The sequence below is a fragment of the Echeneis naucrates genome, chromosome 5 (assembly GCF_900963305.1).
Source record: "Echeneis naucrates chromosome 5, fEcheNa1.1, whole genome shotgun sequence".
Taxonomy (NCBI): domain Eukaryota; kingdom Metazoa; phylum Chordata; class Actinopteri; order Carangiformes; family Echeneidae; genus Echeneis; species Echeneis naucrates.
The window spans coordinates 13,843,307-13,862,954 of NC_042515.1; the positions used below are offsets into that span (position 1 = coordinate 13,843,307).

Below are 19,648 nucleotides of genomic sequence, written 5' to 3' on the forward strand. Positions count from 1 at the left end.
AATGACACAAGTATTAAACTGTCCATTCGTGGTCTGGACTTGGGAACTTAAACAATTATTAACACTCACCCTAATCAGAGATAAGCAGGGGAACACATCGCTTTCCAATACTTTCTCCTACTGCTGGGGCCGTGATGGAAGACAAGGAGGGAGGAGGCAACCCAGAACATCAGAAAGTGTCCGTTCAGTCGAGACAGCAGCGATGAAGAAGTTCACCTTAGGTTTAGGTGGCTTAAATTTCAGCAGCATGGTACCCTGGCACCCATTTGACAGAAAGACATTTCTGAAACGAAATACACTCACACATTGCCCAAAGCTTTTTCCAGCTGCCATGACTTCACAGAGTTTAAAAATATAAGGGGCAACATTTTACAGAATATTTTTTAAGAAAAAAAGAAGCAAATCTTAAGACATTTTCAGTATAAATTCAAATACTCTTGGAGAAATTGTCAGAAGACGATTCAAATAAAACTGACAGATCTAAAATAAAATGGAACTGTTTCAATAATCAATTAAAGATTTAGTAAAAAAAAAAATAAATAAGAACCCACTCCGTTCTCTGTGTTTTCTCACTTGTATAAAGCTCAACTCAACATTGCTGGAGGGACAAATAAAGACACCAAAGCAGTCAGAAATGCAATCTGAGAAATCATGATGTGAATTTTTCACTTTTTATGATGACTGCCAAAAATAACAACAAATCATTTAGTGATGAACATTATTTCTTCTCCTGATTGAATTATTTCAGTCCAAAAATGTTCTGTTAGTTGCAGATCTAGAATAATTTCCCCTAATAGTTGAGATAAATCACTCCAGTGCACTAGCAGTCACTTGCAGAGGTTTTTCTCAAAATGAAGGTGTACAGTACCATCTAGTGGATATGTTCATTATGCAGCTTGATGTCCCCAATTCAATAATCATTGAGAAGTCAAACAGGCATCACCACAGTTTGTCATGCCCACTTAACTTTTACACCTATGTTTCACATCGTGGTCATTTTCTTTCATATAAATTGTAAAAACTAAAAAAAAAAACAAAACAAGGATTCACAGAATTTTTCCACAAAAAGTAAAAACAGTATCTTAAGCATAAATTCCTGATGTGATAAACTTTAATACTCCACAGAGCACGGACATTGGGCCTCATGCAGAGTTATTTATTAAAACAAATTGAATGGCATTAGGTACATGGTATTTTGAGAAAAGCTATGACATTAACACATTATCTCACAAACAAAGTTCGTGAATGTTTGATTTGCGTGTGATTTGCGAATGTTTGAATCTGAACATTTGTGCAAAGAAACCTCAGAAAAAAGCATGAAAACAGGAGGACAAGAATCTGAAAATGTTCCTGCATGAGGTCTAACGTTCTGTTATGTATGAGATTTCCTCACAGAAGTACACAGCAGTATTGTCGAAGCAAAGAAATGAACCAACTACAAGGTAAACCTAATATTTCAGAAGTCAGGTAGAGTTCCTGTAAAAAGAGAGCATATCATCCAGACTCTGAGAAGAGCCCTGAGGGGGCTGCTGGACCTGGCTGTGGTCTGTTGGCTCAGGGGGCTGCTGCGGCTGAGGGGGATACTGGGGTGGATAGTGGGGGAAGCACTGTGGACTAAATTGAGGAGGCAAGAAAGGAGGACCTGCAAACTGAGCAGGATGTGGAGGAAATGGGGGATAAAATGGATGAGTGTAATGTGGGGGAGGAAATGGGGGAGCAAACACAGGAGCCGTAACGATGGGGGTGTTTGAGGGTGGCTGGGATGTCTGTGGCAGTGATGACCTTGGAGGATCTTGCAGAGACTGAGGTGGTGAAGGAGTCACCTGAGGCTCAGTTTGTGGTTCCTCTTTGCTTTCAGCCATTTCTTCAGGGCCCTTGGTCCACTTGAAGGACATTTTAGATTTATTCTCTGGAGTTTTCTTCTTCTCTGGCCTTTGTCTCTTCTCATCATTAAAATATGCAGAAGGAGGTGCAAATTCTGATTCTCTCTCATCCCGGCGTCGAGTTTTCCACTCACTAAACATGAACTCTGAAAGAAAACATGAGCAACAGGGTTAAAGAAACTATTTCTCGGAATCAGCACAGCAGCACTAAGTAGCCATGATTTTTAAAAATCCCAACAAATACGGGTATCACAGAAGGTTCACCTTTGCCTCTGTCCCATTCTCTGACATGAGGAACTCCTGGTTTAGTGTCTCTTCTCTCTTGGATCTCCACTTCCACCTTCTTCACTTTGCTGACCACTGGGGGATCTTGTGGTGGAGATGGGGGTCCTGTCATTTCTTCCTCCTCTTCTCCTCCTGAAAGAAACAATCCACAGAAATCCCTTCTTACCACTCATAAGCTCATTAAAATGCAGTTTGCAAACTGACTTCTTGATTCCTATAAAGTCAAATAGGGTGGATTCAAACCTTCATTCTCCTCCTCTCCTTCTGCTTCTTCATTGCCATCAAGTTTGCTCTTCTTCATTTTCCTTTGCCTCACTTTGGCTAGTCGGGCCTGCAGAATGGCCTGCCTCTTCTCCTTTAGTCGTTCTCTTTTTGTGCGTTGTTCTGTTGTCTGAAGAATGGGAAAGTGACAAAACAAAGATTGAGCAAAACCTAAGGTGGCATGAATCATCCGTTTTGAAAATAAGAAAAAAAATGCAAATACTCATAAAATATTGTATTAATTGAATTTAGGTACCACACAAATATGAGGTGTGGAGCAATCTGGCCAAATGGTAAGACAAAGTGAATCCAAAAGAGAGAAAATGGACTCTACATGGAGTTGGTAGTGGAGAGGGGGACATTTAGCATGATTATACTCCCACTCTTCTCTGACTATAAATCAGCTGACATCTCCGCAGCTCACCTGGTCTCTGAGCATGTCCAAAGTTTCTCTCTGTTTTCTGCGCTGATCTTTATCCTGGGAGAATGAAAAATAGCCTACACCAAGCTCTCGGGCCTCTGAAATGAGGAAACAGACAAAGTGTTTTTTTTTCCCCCCATAAACAATGCCCTTCATTTTAAATGCATGCATAAAAGTTATGGTGTTTTTCAAGTAACCTTGTCCTCTGATGTCCTCGTAGTGGATTGGTCCAATAGGCTTTTTCATTGCTTCCTCTTCCTCCCTCTCCCATTCCTGCCTCTGCAGCTCTCGACGCATATCCTCTGAGAGTAACGTCTTGTCAAATGAGGCGTTTCTATGTGGAATGATGATATCATATAAGTAAAGAGCCTATGTTCCTTGTTTAATATTTAAAATTCTATATCAGCATCTTTAGTGTGTTTCTAATTTATAAACAGCTGTATTTACCCTTTTCCTTTGAGGTCTCGGTCCAGTTTTTGGAAATCTGGCAGATCTTTTTTCATACATCTTCGAGATCGCCCCAAAGTATCCACATAGTCAACCCTACAGTGCAATGAGACAGGAAGAGGAGAAGTGTGAAAGCATGTTTTAATTTTTTTTTTTTTAGGTATAAGGAATGACATACAGTATATGGTTTCACTCAACATAAAATAATGAGCATAAAAACAAACTGATCAGACATTACCATTCCTCATCTGCGCTTTGCGGAGCTGGCATGGGGATTGAATCGTTTTCCTCATCCTCTCTCTCTGTGTTCATCTGTGCTAATGTTTCTCTCTTTTTGTCAATGATCTTCTGAGTGAAGTCAACCAGGAACAGACCCTCTGTCTCCTCATCTGACACATTACAAGACAAATACATTATAGTGTGAGACACCATTCAGAGACGTGTCAGATATACGCGTCCACAAACCTGGAAAGTCTCCTTTGGTCATCTGTTCGTAGAGTTTGGCTTTTTCCTCCAGCTTGCGCCTGTAGTCAAAGCAGGATTGAGGAGTTAGGGTTAGGGTTAGGGAAGTGCTCGGTCTCCTGTGTGTTGTGGCAGCAAACAGTGTGCGAGCTTTACTCACTTTGATGTGTCCAGGCTCTTCTGCTCCTCGGCAAGTTGCTCCACATCTTTCTCAGCTCTTGCAGAAACGCCAGTGTTCTGTTTGCTCCAGACATTAGATTTCTACAAAGCAACAAACAGGATATGCTGGTCAGAGCCACTGTCAATAGTAATACAGGCAGCTGAAAAAGAACAGTCACACCGACCTGTACCTTCACTTTGGATTTCGGTTTCAGTCCATCACCAGCATTTTCTTGCTGGAGTTTCTCTCGTTTGAACTGTTCCTGCTTCCTATACAGTTCAGCTTTAAGGTCCACCAGCTGTCAGGGACAAAACATCGGGATGGACAGTTTAATCCTCAGATACTGATATGCTGCAGCCTGACTCTTGTGTTTGCTAGCAGATTAGCCTGACAGTCAGTGAGCTAAAGTTATCTGCTGTTAGCCGGTCCTTAAACGCCTCACAGATACACACGGTGCCAATAAAATGGCTGTAAATCTGTGAAACTAACCGATGAAGCCGTCACTTCGAAGGGGGTTTTCTTCTTATCCATGTTTTTCACTTCTTTTCGATCGCGTCTCCATCCAGGTTGTTGAAGGGAAATCCTGCTGTCTTCTTCGTTGGTGTTTCCGCCGCCGGTGAAATGTTGTTCTACCGCCGACTAGTGGAGGCTACGCTGCAAATACAGCGCCATCTGTAATCTGACTGCCCTGAACTGCGTCTGAGGCTGAAAGGGGAGAGCACTTTCCTTTTTCTCTTTCTTTTTCTGTCAGTCCTGTGTACTGTTGCTGCCACTTGGGGCCTTCATTTCCATCGGTATCATGTTTTCCTTTATTCGTCCTACACATAAAATATCACCCTGCTTTAATTTCAAGAGAGCCACACAGAATAAAAGGTGTCACCTATAAAGTGTAAGATGACCCGACCAGCATCAAAATTCAAGCCTTTTACTTTAAAATGATGAAAATGACACCTGAGAGGAAATTCAAATATTATATATTTTGTCTTACTCATGCATTTGATCTTACAAAAGCCAATAGTTTCTATTTTTAAACACTCAATACATCGAGTATTAAACTAAACTAAACTAAACTTACAATTGAGGTTGTTGTGGGACTATTTAACAGAAGGTGAACTGTCTGAAACATCATACAATAAATTGTTGGTGAATAGATCTCTGAACAATAAATCTGAGCTCTGGAGTCATCTAAAAACAAGGTAATTCACTTAACTGTCAAAAAGAGACAGCTCATGGAAACTGCAGTGGACTGAGGAAAAGAGTCTTGTTTTTAGCTGTGTTTAAACAGCTAAAATGAACAACCGGGCGATTTTTAAAAAATGTTTGCATAACATGTTGACTTTGCCTTTCTGTGAGGACTTTGTACGCTCTCTCTGTCCCTGTGATGGATTTGTAGCCTGTCCATCCTTGCCTTATGTCAACTGGGATCGGCTCCAGCCCCCGTCACCTTGGACTATAAGTCCTATACACAAGGGATGGATGGATGTTGACTGTTCAATATCAGCCCAGTAATATAATTGTGTTCAGTCTGAGTAAACACTATTAGGGATTAGCTCAGCATCACAGTCCAAGAGCTAATTTTTTTTTTTTGAAGTACATTAGTGATGTGTCGTTCATTTTGATCTCCTTTGTATGACTCGGGAGTAACAAGTCATCTCAGTGAGTGATTCGCCCAAGGTACACGGCAGAAAACTGGTCTGTCTGTATTTTTCATTTACATCCTAGTACACTTAAACAGGTGCAATATTATTTCGCTAATCTCACTTAGCAATTTAGCAATGTCCTCTAGCTCTCTGTCTCCAGTCTCTGTTCCTCCTTCTCCTTTTCCTCCATGTCTAGTTCCTCCTCTGCCTCCTTCTATGATAGTACTTCTTGTCATAGATGCAGGATGACGGCAGAAATGGAGGTGAGAAATCGCGGCTCCGCACCTTAGCTAGCCCAGCTTATGCTAATGTAGCTAGCGCCCCCCTGCAGCCGCTGCGGGCAGCTGAGGGTTTCTTCCCCCAGCAGCTCCTGAGCAGCCGAGATCTAGTCAGGGCGGCTGGTGACCGTCCGAGACAAGAGGCAGAGTCGTAGGGATGAAGGAGTACACCAATATCGGTGCCTGTTCAACCATCTACATTATCTGTATCTGTAATCGTACTCGTAAGGGGCGGGAATTTAACCAAAAGTGGGCGTGGTTTACACAAAAGCTGTATTTCTAAGCCTGAAACTGATATGGGTTGGTCAGAAGTTTATTGTAAGCCTCAATATATGTTTTTTATTTACAGCTTGATTTGTATTACACCGGTAAAAACCTGACCCGGTGAAGAAACACCATGCAGTCTGCAGGAAGCCCTGTCTGTCACACAAACACCAATCAAGTTCTGTCCTGGATACTCCTTTCAGCCGAGTATCCGGCTCAGCCCTAGTAGGCAGCAGCCCGCTACCTGGTCCACGCATGCGCGCCACAGGCTCAGGTTCGTTCACGAACGGGTCTTTCTGCCGCATATTCTCTATGTAAGAATGGCAGATTCGTTCAGGACTCATAATTACGGGTCTCATGGCCTTTCCTCATTATTCACGTGGTTATAGCAGTAACATGACCAATGCCGTTATTACTGGTGAGGAAAGCTATCTGACGTTAGCTATGTAGCTCCGTTGGAACAAATTCATACAGGACAGGTCTTCAGCAACCAGGTAGGCTGAAGTGAACGGCCATCATAGAAAGAGAATTTTTTAATGATAGGTGAATCGCTCCCCTACCGGCAAATGAAGTAATCAGTAATTTAAGATTCAGTAGGCTTTGGCCCAAAAGGGTGCTCAATAGTTTAACAAAAGCAAGTGAAGCAAACCATGTTGCTTTTCAGTGTTTGAAAGCCGTGCTTTTTCACTCATTACTCAAACGACAGCTAGAGCCACAATAGTTCCTATGAATGAATGACTTTAAAAAAGGATTCGTTAATTTTACTGAATGAAATTAAAAGACCTGAGTCAGTAAAAAGATCCGAACCTCCCATCACCAAAGTACGTTTACAATAAATCAGCCACATTTATCAGTATCTATGCAACTGCAATGATATTACCTCCATCACCTCATTAAAAGTGAGGAATGTTCATTTTGTTATCAGATTAAACATTTGAACAGTCCAATGCTACCAAGATATAACAGCACAAATGCCTGTTACAATTCTGTTTAATTCTTTTCGAAAGAGGATGAAGGTATATAAAGGTATGAAGTCAGAGGCTCCAAACAGGGTGTTGAGCAGGAGAGAACCGAGGTATCAGTGTCAGGTTCAAAGTGCTGGAACTAATGTTTAGTCTTTTAATGCTCTAGGCTGCTTCATCCATTTGTGTGTACCAGAACAAGCAGTGCAGATTTTGGTTCCACCATGTTTTTGAAAAGAAAAACTTGTATGCTGGTTTTTCTGTTGTCTTCTCTGACGCTGTGGTGCAAGACAACCAGTGCAGGTTCCAGCTTTCTCAGCCCTTCACACAAACCTCCGGTAAGGTGCCATCTGTCTGAGATTTATTTATGAGAACGTAAACTGAAAGAAGTTTGTCCTCACAGGATCTAAGCCATCATCACGCTAACCCTAACCCTAACCCTTGAGTTTGAGCGTTTGTCTTTTTGTGAATGAAACAGATTCTATTTTATACCAATCAGATATATCTGCAGGTATTTTCTGTTGTGTGATTTTCAGTTCTTAAACTGGATTGGTACCAAACGTCAGTTTTCTCTAATTTCTGGCTCTAAAACAGAACAGGGGAAAATCTTCCAGAATCGGCCGTCAGGTCATGGAGGAGCCAAGACAGCCCACCGAGGATAACCAGATCAGAGTGAGTGGAAATCATACTCATGACCCTAATCCTAACCCCACAACCTAGAAACCATCCCTGTGGCTTTATTTTCCTCTCCTTTGAGTAGATAAGTGGCCCCTTTGACATTGGCATCACCCTGACACCAGAGGACTTTGAGGAGTATGGCATGGTGCTGAAGGAGATCATTCAGCGGCTGCTGGGAAACACAGAGACAGCAGGTGCACCCAACCTCTCTGTCTTAAAAATAAAAGAAAGCTCTGCTCCTCTTGGCCTACTTATAGAAAGATAACCATGCTTCAATTTTTCATGCCGTCATAACATAATGTCTCTTTCTGTTTCAGAAACCCCACCACGTTTTTGAGGTTCATGGACAAGCTTCTCAAATATTTTTATAATTTCAACTTTTTTCTACACGTAGTGCCTGACACCTGTGTATCTACCTGTCCTACTTCTTTCAACCCTCATTTTGTCCTTTAGCTTTAAAGCTTTATCAAGCTGTCTGTAACTTCAAATCTAACAGACATAACCAAAATACAAAGAACACAAAACTGTTGAGCATCTGACACCATGTGGAAGATTTAACATGATTATTTCACCTGAAGATTGTCTTGGAACTTTTACTGCTTCCCAACATCATCAATAATGGAGATGTTTCTGCTATCCTTTCATGACCTCATGAAGCTAATCTTGTGACGTGTTTTAAACTTCTCTAAATGGAATTTGATTCTAAATTAACCCAACTGCTCTTCTCAGAAATGTCTAAATGCTAAAATAAAATTGTAAGACTGAAGTGCGAGTATCTTAATTCTACATTCATCAAAAAATGTCCTCCTCATAACCTATAATGATATTCATACCTGTGTAGAGAATTAAAAAGCATTTCATAGAACACATTACAATCATTTCTTGGCCTTCACAGACTTCAGCACCTGTGAGATTAAAGCATCAAGTTAAATTTGTCTCATCTTTGATAAAAAGTATATCCTTTATTCCCTTGAACTTGAAAGTGGCTTCAAAGGTACAAATGCTGTGATATCTCTTCATTATCTAAGAAAAATATGTTGAAATTCCTGTTCAAATCTCAGAAAATAGGTCAATTGCAATGTTGTACACATGTACATGTTGTTCGCGTGCTGGTGTTATCCCCATCAATAAGTACAAACATATATTTATAAAACCATGAACATTGTATGCTCTGGCCTACATTATGAAGGCAGTGTGACATTCGTGGAAACAAAGCAACACCAGCAACCTGACAAAAGAAACACATCACTCAACAAACCTAATCATGGACCAGTCTCTTGGTTTCTTCTTTTCCTCCGCTTTCAAGGATCACACATATCTACTAGATGATATTTACTCTCTTTAGTTCACATTTCCAAGTGTTCTTCAATATGCACTTATGTGCATTTATGAGTAAATTGGTAAATCACAATGAAAGTTTAAAGCCTTTTAATGTCTACACTGACAGGACCCTGCAGTGGTCAGATAAGGTAAAGATCCAGACAAACTAGAACAAGGTAAGACAACACACCACAAAGAGCCAAAACGTGCGCAAAAAACCTCTACAAAAAAGTAGAACTTCTTTAGAATTAATTTCAATAATAACAAAGATATGAAATATGAATGGTTAAACAATAATGTACAGCATCTTCATCATGAGACATTTTTATTTGCCAGTTTTTCTTTTATTCATCAAAAGACTGAAATGTGAATCTTTCAGAATGATTTAAAATAAGATGATCCCTCAAACTGCAAGATCTCTGCACATAAACCTAAAACAAAAAGCTACATAAAATATGTATGTATTTCAAACTAGAAACATTGATTCTTTCTTTTCCTTCTGGCTAGTTTTTATCCATCACCTCATATTCCATAGAGCTGATTGGTGTTGTGTCGGACGGCGGTGAGGACTGTGCCCATGTCTTCCCCCTTCAGCAGGCTCAGCTCCCGCAGAGTGTGGATGCCCATCCCAGGATGTGAGAACCGGCAGACATCTTTACTCACCTGTTCAACAGTGAGATATACTTAAGTGTATGTAGCCAAAATGTGTACCCCTGTTTAAGCATACTAACTGGGTCAATGAGGAAAGCAACTTAAATCTAAAAAGGATGTTCATATAAAAGTCAAAGGAAGGAATTTTTCTTTTCTTTTTTAGACTTCAAGAACTAAATTGCCAATCATTTATTTTATGTCCATTCTTAGCATTGAGTTTCAAGTATTTCAAATATGCATTAAATAATTTTTTTAACTAGACTAATACATCAGCCTTATATCAATTAATATTAAAAATGTTAAGTGGTTGATGTAGTATATTATTCAAGGTTGATAGCCACTTAACCAAAATCTTTTAAAGCTTTTTTTTGGTCTTTAAATGCAAGAAAATTGCATATTCTTCTATTTCTCATATCTTGTTTGACTTCAGGCTATAATTAAATCATCAGCAGTCATTGATAATATTAAGTTTAAACAAACAAAAAAAAAAAAAAAAAAATCACAGAATGTCATTGAAGCATTTAAATATACCCTATTTGGCAGGAAATATGGTGCATCTGTCTCCAACACAATGCGGTTAAGAGGGATCTGACGAACAGCATCTCGGGCTTCTCTGGCTTTGGAATAGGTGATCAGTGCTGTGAAGCCCACATACAAGTTTGGGAACTCCTTCAGGAACGGCTCAATCACTGGGTAACTGTTTGTGAAACAGTGCCTGAAAACCACATGAGTTGTTTTTTTGGTTTGTTTGTTTGTTTGGTTTTTTTTTTTTACATTTTTAGGGTTTTAAAGTAAAGCAAACAATAACACAAAACAACATGCTGTGTAATTTCCTGCCAAACCCTGTGTTGGTGGGCAGTTTGAATCCAGCACAGGGATGAATTATGGACCAATATTACAAACTATTATCAAAGTAAAAAATAAAACAAATAGTAAAAAAAAAAAAAAAAATCTACATTTTTAGGGATTATAACATCAAATGGAACATTGTAACATTGTTCATGAGAACACAAGAATTGTAAGCAAGTGTGACCCGAAATGATGAGCACAGTCATATTAGTTTCCTCCAACCACACCTGTGAATTTTGTAATCCCGAGGGATACACTTCTTCATGATTACCAGTAGGTCATCATCTGCATCTCTGCAGTGGATCACCAGAGGCTTCCGCATAGCCACTGCCAGACGCAACTGACGCTCAAAAACCTTCCCAGGGGAGAAGAGAAAAAAATTAACCATAAATCATCTTTTTTTTTTTTTTAACAGCATCATTACTCCATGTGACTCAACATATTTTGGACTTCCTTATAAACTGCAGCCAAATCAAATAAGACCTTACCTCTTTTTGTTTGGAAGCATTGGTTGAGTTTTTGTATGAGTAGTCCAGGCCCATTTCACCAAAGGCTACAGCTTTTGGATGTCGCATAGCCATCAGTATGTTGTGTTCTTGGAAACTAGAGTAATCTTTGGCAAAGTGGGGATGGCACCCAAATGCCCCCCATACCAAGTCTTCAGTAAGTAAACCTTCCCACAGGGCCTCCTTCACCATAATCCTTGGGTTGCAGAAGTCGGCAATACAGCCTTGAAACTCTGATGGAAAGCTTGTCTCGTACAGCCTCCGAAAACTGCGGAAAGTCCCGCGGAAGCCAAGTTTTCCATAGAGCATGTCTATATGGCAGTGTGTGTCTATGAAACCAACTTGACTGGCCTGGTTGTAGGGGTAACTGGCCCACACTGGATTTGCACCCAAAGACAATCTTCTCCGAGGAGTAACGCCACAAGTGAAAGAGTGAGGGCTGTAATGGATGTTGGAGCCAGCATCTGACCACCTGCGACTGGTTGATGAGGTCAAGTAATGGTTTGATACACCTCTATTTGAGTACAGTGGAAGAGTGAACGGATCAGATAAACTGACCATGGTGTCAGAGGAGTGAAAACTCTGAGTCTTAACCCTGGATGCCTTTGAGGGGCCTGTGTATGATGAGTAGCGATACTGGGGCAACACAAAACTTGTCCTCTGTGGTGGTGAAAAAGGCATTTCTATGTCTTCAGCAACTGCATGGAGGGTCGTAGTGGTTTCATCAGTGGACAAAAAGGAGGGAGAGGAAGTTCTACCTCCTAGTGAATTCACTGAGGGACTTTGGTCTTGTTGACTGTCTGGTATAGGCTCCAGGACAGGGACAGATGAGTCAGAGTCTGCAGCCTCTGGCTCATTTTCTGTATCAAATAACTTGTCTTGAGAGGTTGTCTCAACAAACACAGAGTCCTGAGCAGCGAACCTCTTGGGTGAATCTTCTCCTTTCAGCACAACACACTGATAAACAAAGAGAAAAAAATATAACACTTTCCGCTTAGGCTTTAATTCTGAAATGACTTGATAATTAAGAACAAATTTCTGTGCCTCAATACAAATGTGGTCATGTGATTGGAAATAAAACATTTATAGCATTAGCTAAATGAACAAGACTTGAATAACAAAGAAAATATGGGCTATACAAGTTACATACAAGCAAGATTAATTACAAGAGACGCTCAGCTCTTAGGTGTTAATAGACTTACCCTTCCATCTGTGTTTGATGCAAAGCTGTCATCTTGAAGTGGTGTATCCTCAAACACCTGAGGTGTGCAACACTGATCTTCCTGGAAAGCCCTGCTGTCTCTGCATCCATTCTGATGTTTGACTGAGGAGCAGTTAATATTCATTACAGCTCTGTCAAGTGATGGACTGGGCACTTCAGTCATCACAGGCAAAGATACAAGTGACAAAGAGTCATTGCTACTTGAAGCCCTAGGGGTTGTAGAAGGGCTGCATATTGCATTTGTGTTGCAAAGGGCAGCCATCATTGCTTTCCTGTAGATAACCTTTGATCCCTCCTCAGGTGTCCTTTCTTTCTTTTTCATGATGAAAGAATGAGATGAAAGTGGTGACTCTTGTTGGCTCTCTGTGGATTCCAGCTGGTTGGATGAGTTGCCCACAGTTTCCTCCGTACAGTGCTGGTGCAGAAGAACAGATCAATTGGTCAACTTGTCAAACAAACTGAACATTTTGCATCAAACAGCCCATTTGTGACAGTAAACTGAGGCAGATTTACGGTTATGATTTACCTTTAACGCTCTGAATGTGTCACTATATTTCTTGGTAAGCTTCCTCAGCTTTACTCTGCCTAAAGAGGGCCTGCTGTCATCAAGCACTTCTGCTTTTCTCTTTGGCGTATCCAGACTTAGATCTCCCAGCCTCTCAGGTCCTGGAGAGTCGTTGAGGGGTCGAGCATCTGAAGGTTGATCCCCAGACAAATTTCTGGGTGAGGGTGTGCCAGAGCTAGCATCGCTCTTCTGAAGCTGTGTGGGTGGGGTGACTGCAGTTTGTCGCCACTTTGACATCTTCTTTCTGCTGCTGTCCATAATCAAGATCCTGACGAAAGATACAATTTTAAATGCAATGTTCAGCTAATGTCAACCTAAGCAATAGCCAAAATCAGTAAATGTATAATATAGGCTGAGAAGATAAGGAACTTCTGTAATCACCAAGGCGAGATTTGCAACCATGGACGACTTTTCATTAGTTGGTGGTGCTGTTGTTCAAAACCAACACTGCTGTTCTTATTTAAATGATCATTTCAGCTGATTGATCTGGTTTTGATATTGACTGTTACTGTTGTATTGCTCGTTCAGACTGTGCTTTAGTGTCATCTGACACTGAGGTCCGGACTGTACTGTAGAGCACATGAACGTCCGGGCTTCAGTGAACTGAGGCTAAGAAGCACAGTTCACTTAAACACTTAAACATATCCACCGCTGGACGGTGCCAAGGAATCGAGATGAATGAATAGTAAAACTTGAATGATTAAAATAATGTGTTCAGGGGTATTTTGATGAACCTCCCGGAGTTTTGGTGGTTTCCGGATCGGACCTTTAGCTTAGCACCTGCTCTTTAGCCAATTAACGGCTAACATTAGCTATTAGCGCGCACGTCAAACTGCAGCTCATGTGGTGAATGTCCTAGCGAAGTACGACAACAAGAAAACAGCCATTTTTTCGTTAACATCATGCACCTGCTTACCACAAAATCGTTTCTCTATCTACACCACAGAGTGAATTTAACTAAGTTGGCGGTGGGTTAAGTTACCGTTTCCGGCTCGGCGCCTTCGGACCGGTCGGACGGAGGGCGGAGGAAAGAGTCGGTCACTTCAAGGCTGAACAATACGGTGTCTGCGACAAAGCTTCAAAAAACACAATCTGAAAATGTCTCATTGATATTTAAGTTTAGACTGGATAACGAAGAACAGGCACACACAAAATAAACCAATAAAAACAAATGGAGGTGAAGGGAGATTTAAAGGGGAAAATACTGAATAAATGAGCTGATCGAGGTTGTGGTTCGGACTGAAAACAGCTGTGGCAGCTGGTCAGATGTCATTGATTTCACAAAAAAATCCAACATTTCATTTCAAACTAACAGTTTGTTCAGCCCACGTGTCACCCCATGATGTCATCATCAATGTTATGAATTGGCCGTCGCCATGTTTATTTATTTATTTATTTATTTATTTGTATCCATCAAGTAAGAAGTTGTACAATTTCCTCATGAACTTCTATACAAGCTGATATCTTTTTGAAGCCTAATGGTCATTAGATAGAGTGCAGCTGTAATTCAGCCCCATTTATAATTACTGTATATACTTCAGCTTACCTCTGAAATACAACAGGTTCATTTCAGTGGAGCCATGGATGAATAAGTAAACAAGGTGACTGACTGACATTTAAATCAAATGTGCAATGCACTGACGCAATGGGGAATTGGATTACTCGGTGTGTTTCCAGTTCCCTTCTTAGATATATAAAAAGTGACCTGATGTAGTGGTTAGTGGTTTCATGAAAATTTATTGACCTCAGCAAAAATATGTTCCCCCCTTAAAGCAGCGGGTCAAGTGGCCTACTGTAGAAAACAGCTCTCCTTCTGAAGTTCATAAAGTTTGTTTCTTTATTACACAAACATGCTAATACTATATACATTATTGTAATGAGATTTTTTATTTTTATTTTCAAGATACACCTTCAAACTGACCATATTTTCAGTAGAAGGCAAGTCCCTCATCGGCTGACAACTGCATCCTAATAGCTTATTAACTATGAACTGGTAGGAAGTTCATTAGTGAACTCATATAGATAGTAATTTAAACAATATTTTTTTGTCACATTTTAGGCAATCCCAGAGAGGTCTTGTAGGTACCAAAACTGTTTTTTTACCTGAAAATAAGAAGAAAAAAAAAAAAAACGGTGCGTCAGTCCTTATATTCATTAAATAAAGCAGCAAGAATTAAAAAGGAGGGAAGTGTGAGACGTAAAATCATCAATGACAGAGATGGATACGGTGTACGGATTTCACTCTTCTCACCCACCTGTACATGTGCACGTCACACTAAGCTGATATGTATTGTATATGTGACAGGTTCTTGCAGTCACAGCTTGGATCAGCACTTACATGGTGAGCCTTTCTTCTCCACATTCCAGTAACAGAAGCCCCTCCTTGCATGGTCGGTGAACACATTCCTGTACAGTGGCATGGTTTGAGGTGAGGTTTTCGTGTTGTCCTGGATGCCTAAAGACAAACATATAAAAGTGAAATGGCAGACAAGCAGATAATAAAAAAATAAATGGTTGAACTCACACTCCTGTACCTACTTTTGCACCACTGAGAGATTATGATCAAGCGTTTCTTGCTGAGTCACAGGAGGTAGTGACTCTGGTACTACCAGGACTTTTGGTAGTACGCTTATCTTTCTGAGCACTTTCATGTGATTCACACACTATAGGGCACATAAAAAAAACTATTTAGAGAATATTCCTTTGTAACTTTATATATATCCAGAGCTATATGCTATTTTTACTGTACTCTCCTCTTGCCTCCCACTTTTATTCTGTTTACAGACCTGTGTCCTTAAACAAGGCAGCGGGAACTGATGCAAGATAATCTGTCGCCTAAGTGAGAGCAACTGTGCATAATATAACTAGAATACAAAATGGTTTAATGTTTTTCCTCTTAATCAATCAAGTGTTATTTGTCAATATCCAACATTTTCATTCTGCTCCAGTGATCTGTGTGGAGATGTGAAAGCATCACGTGATGATTCTTTGGCAAAAATGTCATACTAGTGAAGAAAATAGAAGGGTGATGAGTATTGGTCTTCATTTAAGGCACGAGACACCAGCCTCCACCCAGATCCCTGGTGGAAAGCAAATGCAGTAGATGTATGAGACAAAGACAAAGTTCCTGACAGTGACACACAACTTACTGATCTTGCCTGAAACGATTTGTGTCCCATGTTTTTTTCTTTTCTCTGGTCTGCATGTTCCTGGATCCGGCTCGTCTCACAAACACAAAGATGGGTTGTGTTACTCTGTCGCTTGGTAATGTGTTTAGCAACAGGAACCCTGCTGCAATAACCCGGAGCTGCTATCATTTCTAATTCTGACGCATTGCTTAGAATAGGCATCCACATGTATTTTGTCTGTGACCTTGTACAGTCGGGTTTTTACAAGTGCTAATTATTTTTACGTATTCAGCTTGCACAAAGATTTATATATTGCAGGTAATATTTAAAAATAATTAGTTTTATTATTGGTTGGCAGTGATACAGTGATTACCACAGTTCTCTCACAACAAGAAGGTTTGGGGTTTGAACATTTGGTCCTTTATGTGGCTTTGTAGGTTTCCTCTAAATGCTCCAACCTCCTCCCACAGTCCAAAACATACACATTAGATCAGTGACTCTCAATTGCCTGTTAGGCTGTTATGTCTTTATATGTCGCCCCTGTGATAGATGGGCAACCCGTCGTGTACCCTGCTCTTCCCCAATGCCAGCTGGATGAGTGACATAGATAATCGATGGACGGTTGCATTGTAGGCATTCACTAACTACTGAAACAAATACTTTACACGCCATGTTTCAACTCGTCAGAAAAATACTGTTGATTTATTCTGTACACAAATAAACAATGACAGTCTTTTGCTAAGTCTTTGAGACAGAGCAACAAAATACTGACTTAAAACAGTCACAGAAGACCAACAGAGGAAAAATATAAAAAAGAAAGTAAAAAAAAAAAGGGGGAAACCCCTCAGTGTTACCCAGCCAATCCCTAAAATTACATGAAGACATTTAAATTCCTTAGCTTTATTCATAAGACATAGGCTGCATGAATTCTTTTTTAGAAGAGACTTACTCCATTTATCAGTATATCTTGATTGTTTTAGCAGATTGTGACAAAAAGTCTTTAACAGAACAGGCGACTTCAAAAAATGCACCGATGGTAATTTCAGTTTTCCAGAAATGAACTTTTTAAGATAAATAGCAAGTTGCATGTATTTTATCTGCCCTTCTCGAGGGTATTTCAAGAATGAACAATAAAATCCTTAGATAACAGAGGACAAACAATCTTATCCCATTGAGGAGCCTTTCAGTACATTATAAAACAAATCCTATAATTGAAAGGAAAAAACTACATGCAGTTTATCTGATGAGGACAACATCCGTTTAAGTGCATGAGTGAAATCAATAAACAGGCAGCAGATCAAACCAAATCAAATTTGCAGCAGTCACTGACTCATCGAAGAAGGTTCTTTATACATTTTATCTTCTTTCTCATCAGTTTTCGACTCCCATCCCTTAACTAACAGTAACTAATAGAGCTATCCAATATAGATTAAATCCCTGCAAAGCCACGTCATTCCTCCTGGTATTGGATCCTCTCCAGTAGATGCTGCTCTACTCGTTGGTTCATGCGGTGGAGATCTTTCAGCACACTGGGTTGATCTTCCAGCTCCTCATGGAGACACCGTGCTATTTCTAACCTCCTGTAGTCTTCTGGTCGCACAAGACGCCGAATGACCTGCAGAGCACGATCCTTGAGGCTGTAAACTGGATTTAAAAATTTAAAATTTACAATACGTTAAGCAAAGGCCAACTTTCTAATATATTTTCTTTCACTTTAAAAAAACATTCAATTTATATCAGTGTAAAGATCCCAGTGGACTACAATAAATTACATTTTATGTGCGTGCATAGAGATATGGCAGGCTTATGTTGGGTGTCAAGTGAAAATCGAGTCATTACATACTCACAAGGCAGCCAATGATTTCATTAGCACAAGACTTGCAGTGGTTTTTGCATGTATGTAAGGATTCTTCTCATTGACAGATAAAAATCTGAGGTACATACTTGAATGTAATCATTGTACATAATTTCTGATATAAAATGCTATACTCGAATATTAATTGTACCTGAATTCAAGTCAATTAGCATTATGTGGTTTATGGTTTAGCGTGGTTTAGCGTTATGTGGTTTATTTAAAACAGTTCACAGGGAGGTATGCGGTTTATCTGAGAAAGTCAGGGTGATTTTATGTAATTTTGTCATGTTTTGAGCATCACATTCCAAGTGCTATTCATTTGTTTTCTTGTAGTGTGTCAAAACTGTGCTGAGACTACATCTATCTGCATTAGCATGCAATACTGGATGTTGCAAGTGGACATATTAGAAGTTTAATGTAATTTATAACATGGGAGTGGAAACTAAATATAAGAGTGTGCCCAGTATTATCATGGCCACTGAGACGCGTGCACAAAGAAATATGCCTTTGTCTGAGATTTACTGCAAGCCTAAATATGCACATAGGCAGTTGATAGTTAGTTTACAGTTGAATGGGTTTGTTGCACATTTTAACACAAATCTACTCTGATGGAGTACATTTGTTGGCTTTTTCTTGATTTGTCTTATCTTACCTGGCAAAGTGATCGTAGCAAGTGAGACATTGCCTTCCTCTGCTGGTTTAGGAAGAAACAGCTCCTTGCAGTTCACCTTTAGTGGCTCATCTGTCTCAGCATCTCTGAACATCCAGGGGTGACCTGAAAAGAAAACAACACTGAATTGACAGATTTGTGCCCGATAGTATTCTTTTTGCTGAGATCAAAATCTGACCAATGCATCTTCTACTTTTTGATCAACGACCAGAAACTTGCTCACGTCCACACACCAAGAGGACTGTTGATAACGCCAACAGAACTCCACTTATGATACTGGAAAAGTGTAATCACCGACGAAGGTGTTCATCCTCCGCCCGGTACCTGGCTGGATGTCATGGTAGGGCTGCGGCTGCCCGGTGTAATCTATCCACAGAGGCCGGACCACACGGGGGGTTCGGTTACAGAACACGGCGTTGATCTGGATCTGAGAGTTCAGGGACCGGACCAGGGGAAGAGACGGCTCTCCCTCTCGAGGCATCGGTAGGTAACTCACCTCCAAACTTTCGGCACAGCGAGTTTAGACGTCGGCTAATGTTAGCTAGGGGCTAGCTGACAGGATATCCTTTAACGGAGCCCGTTGTGTGTCCAAAGATTGTCGGATTACTGTCACGTTTGTCCCCAAGACTCCTCTGCAATCATCGACTAACACCGTCAACAAAACTCAGAGGCGGCGGGACCCCCTCTTGTTCCTTCTTGCTCAAGTATTTTGTTTACATTTTCTCTTCCGGGAGGATAATGAGACGTCACGCTCTTCTGTACTGTGATTGGTCGAGACAGGACTGACGACGGATCTAACCAGATAAGTACGTTTTGCACAGGACAGCAGCAAAAATGAAGGAAACACTACTTCAAACATTGTAATTCCAAAACAAAACAAAACAAACAAAAAAAAACACCGAGATATTCCTGCTTCTGCATAAATAACCGCTTTACTGCGTCGCTGGCTTGAATGTGTATTAAAAACAAACTAAGAGATGGAAAATGTATGAAGAACGAAAACTTAAGCAGAGAGAAATTATTATTATTCTGCATCTAAGAAATGAAACAAGCACACTATTTTAATCAATTTGGGAAACACGCTCTGCTGAAAAACCATCTTGTTGAGCTGCACCGGAGCTTTCAACAAACTTAGCTATGC

The 19,648-nt window shown here is 40.3% G+C and overlaps 4 protein-coding genes across 5 annotated transcripts; 1 reads left to right on the forward strand and 3 right to left on the reverse strand.

Moving 5' to 3' along the window:
• Positions 1-664: 664 nt before the first annotated feature.
• ccdc174 (coiled-coil domain containing 174) lies at positions 665-4,522 on the reverse strand. Of its 2 annotated transcripts, none has more exons than XM_029502613.1 (11): positions 4,409-4,522; positions 4,110-4,217; positions 3,920-4,020; positions 3,763-3,821; positions 3,536-3,686; positions 3,298-3,393; positions 3,048-3,184; positions 2,854-2,948; positions 2,412-2,559; positions 2,148-2,300; positions 665-2,029 (listed from the first exon to the last, which is right to left on the reverse strand). In XM_029502613.1, the coding sequence occupies exons 1-11, from the start codon at positions 4,448-4,450 to the stop codon at positions 1,464-1,466; spliced, it is 1,656 nt and encodes a 551-aa protein (XP_029358473.1). In that variant the 5' UTR covers positions 4,451-4,522; the 3' UTR covers positions 665-1,463. The 2 variants fall into 2 exon arrangements, with proteins under 2 accessions (XP_029358473.1, XP_029358472.1); XM_029502612.1 differs by having other exon boundaries at positions 4,104-4,217.
• Positions 4,523-7,287: 2,765 nt separating this feature from the next.
• ghrl (ghrelin/obestatin prepropeptide) lies at positions 7,288-8,006 on the forward strand. The gene is made up of 3 exons (XM_029503022.1): positions 7,288-7,401; positions 7,658-7,735; positions 7,824-8,006. Exons 1-3 carry the CDS (start codon positions 7,288-7,290, stop codon positions 8,004-8,006), a joined length of 375 nt encoding a protein of 124 aa, XP_029358882.1.
• A 1,577-nt stretch (positions 8,007-9,583) lies between these two features.
• Positions 9,584-13,112, reverse strand: tatdn2 (TatD DNase domain containing 2). The gene is made up of 6 exons (XM_029503026.1): positions 12,816-13,112; positions 11,826-12,024; positions 11,050-11,444; positions 10,789-10,916; positions 10,244-10,427; positions 9,584-9,724 (listed from the first exon to the last, which is right to left on the reverse strand). Exons 1-6 carry the CDS (start codon positions 13,110-13,112, stop codon positions 9,584-9,586), a joined length of 1,344 nt encoding a protein of 447 aa, XP_029358886.1.
• A 3,553-nt stretch (positions 13,113-16,665) lies between these two features.
• Positions 16,666-19,225, reverse strand: vhl (von Hippel-Lindau tumor suppressor). The gene is made up of 3 exons (XM_029502534.1): positions 18,802-19,225; positions 18,490-18,612; positions 16,666-17,626 (listed from the first exon to the last, which is right to left on the reverse strand). Exons 1-3 carry the CDS (start codon positions 18,986-18,988, stop codon positions 17,433-17,435), a joined length of 504 nt encoding a protein of 167 aa, XP_029358394.1. The 5' UTR covers positions 18,989-19,225; the 3' UTR covers positions 16,666-17,432.
• Positions 19,226-19,648: the final 423 nt, after the last annotated feature.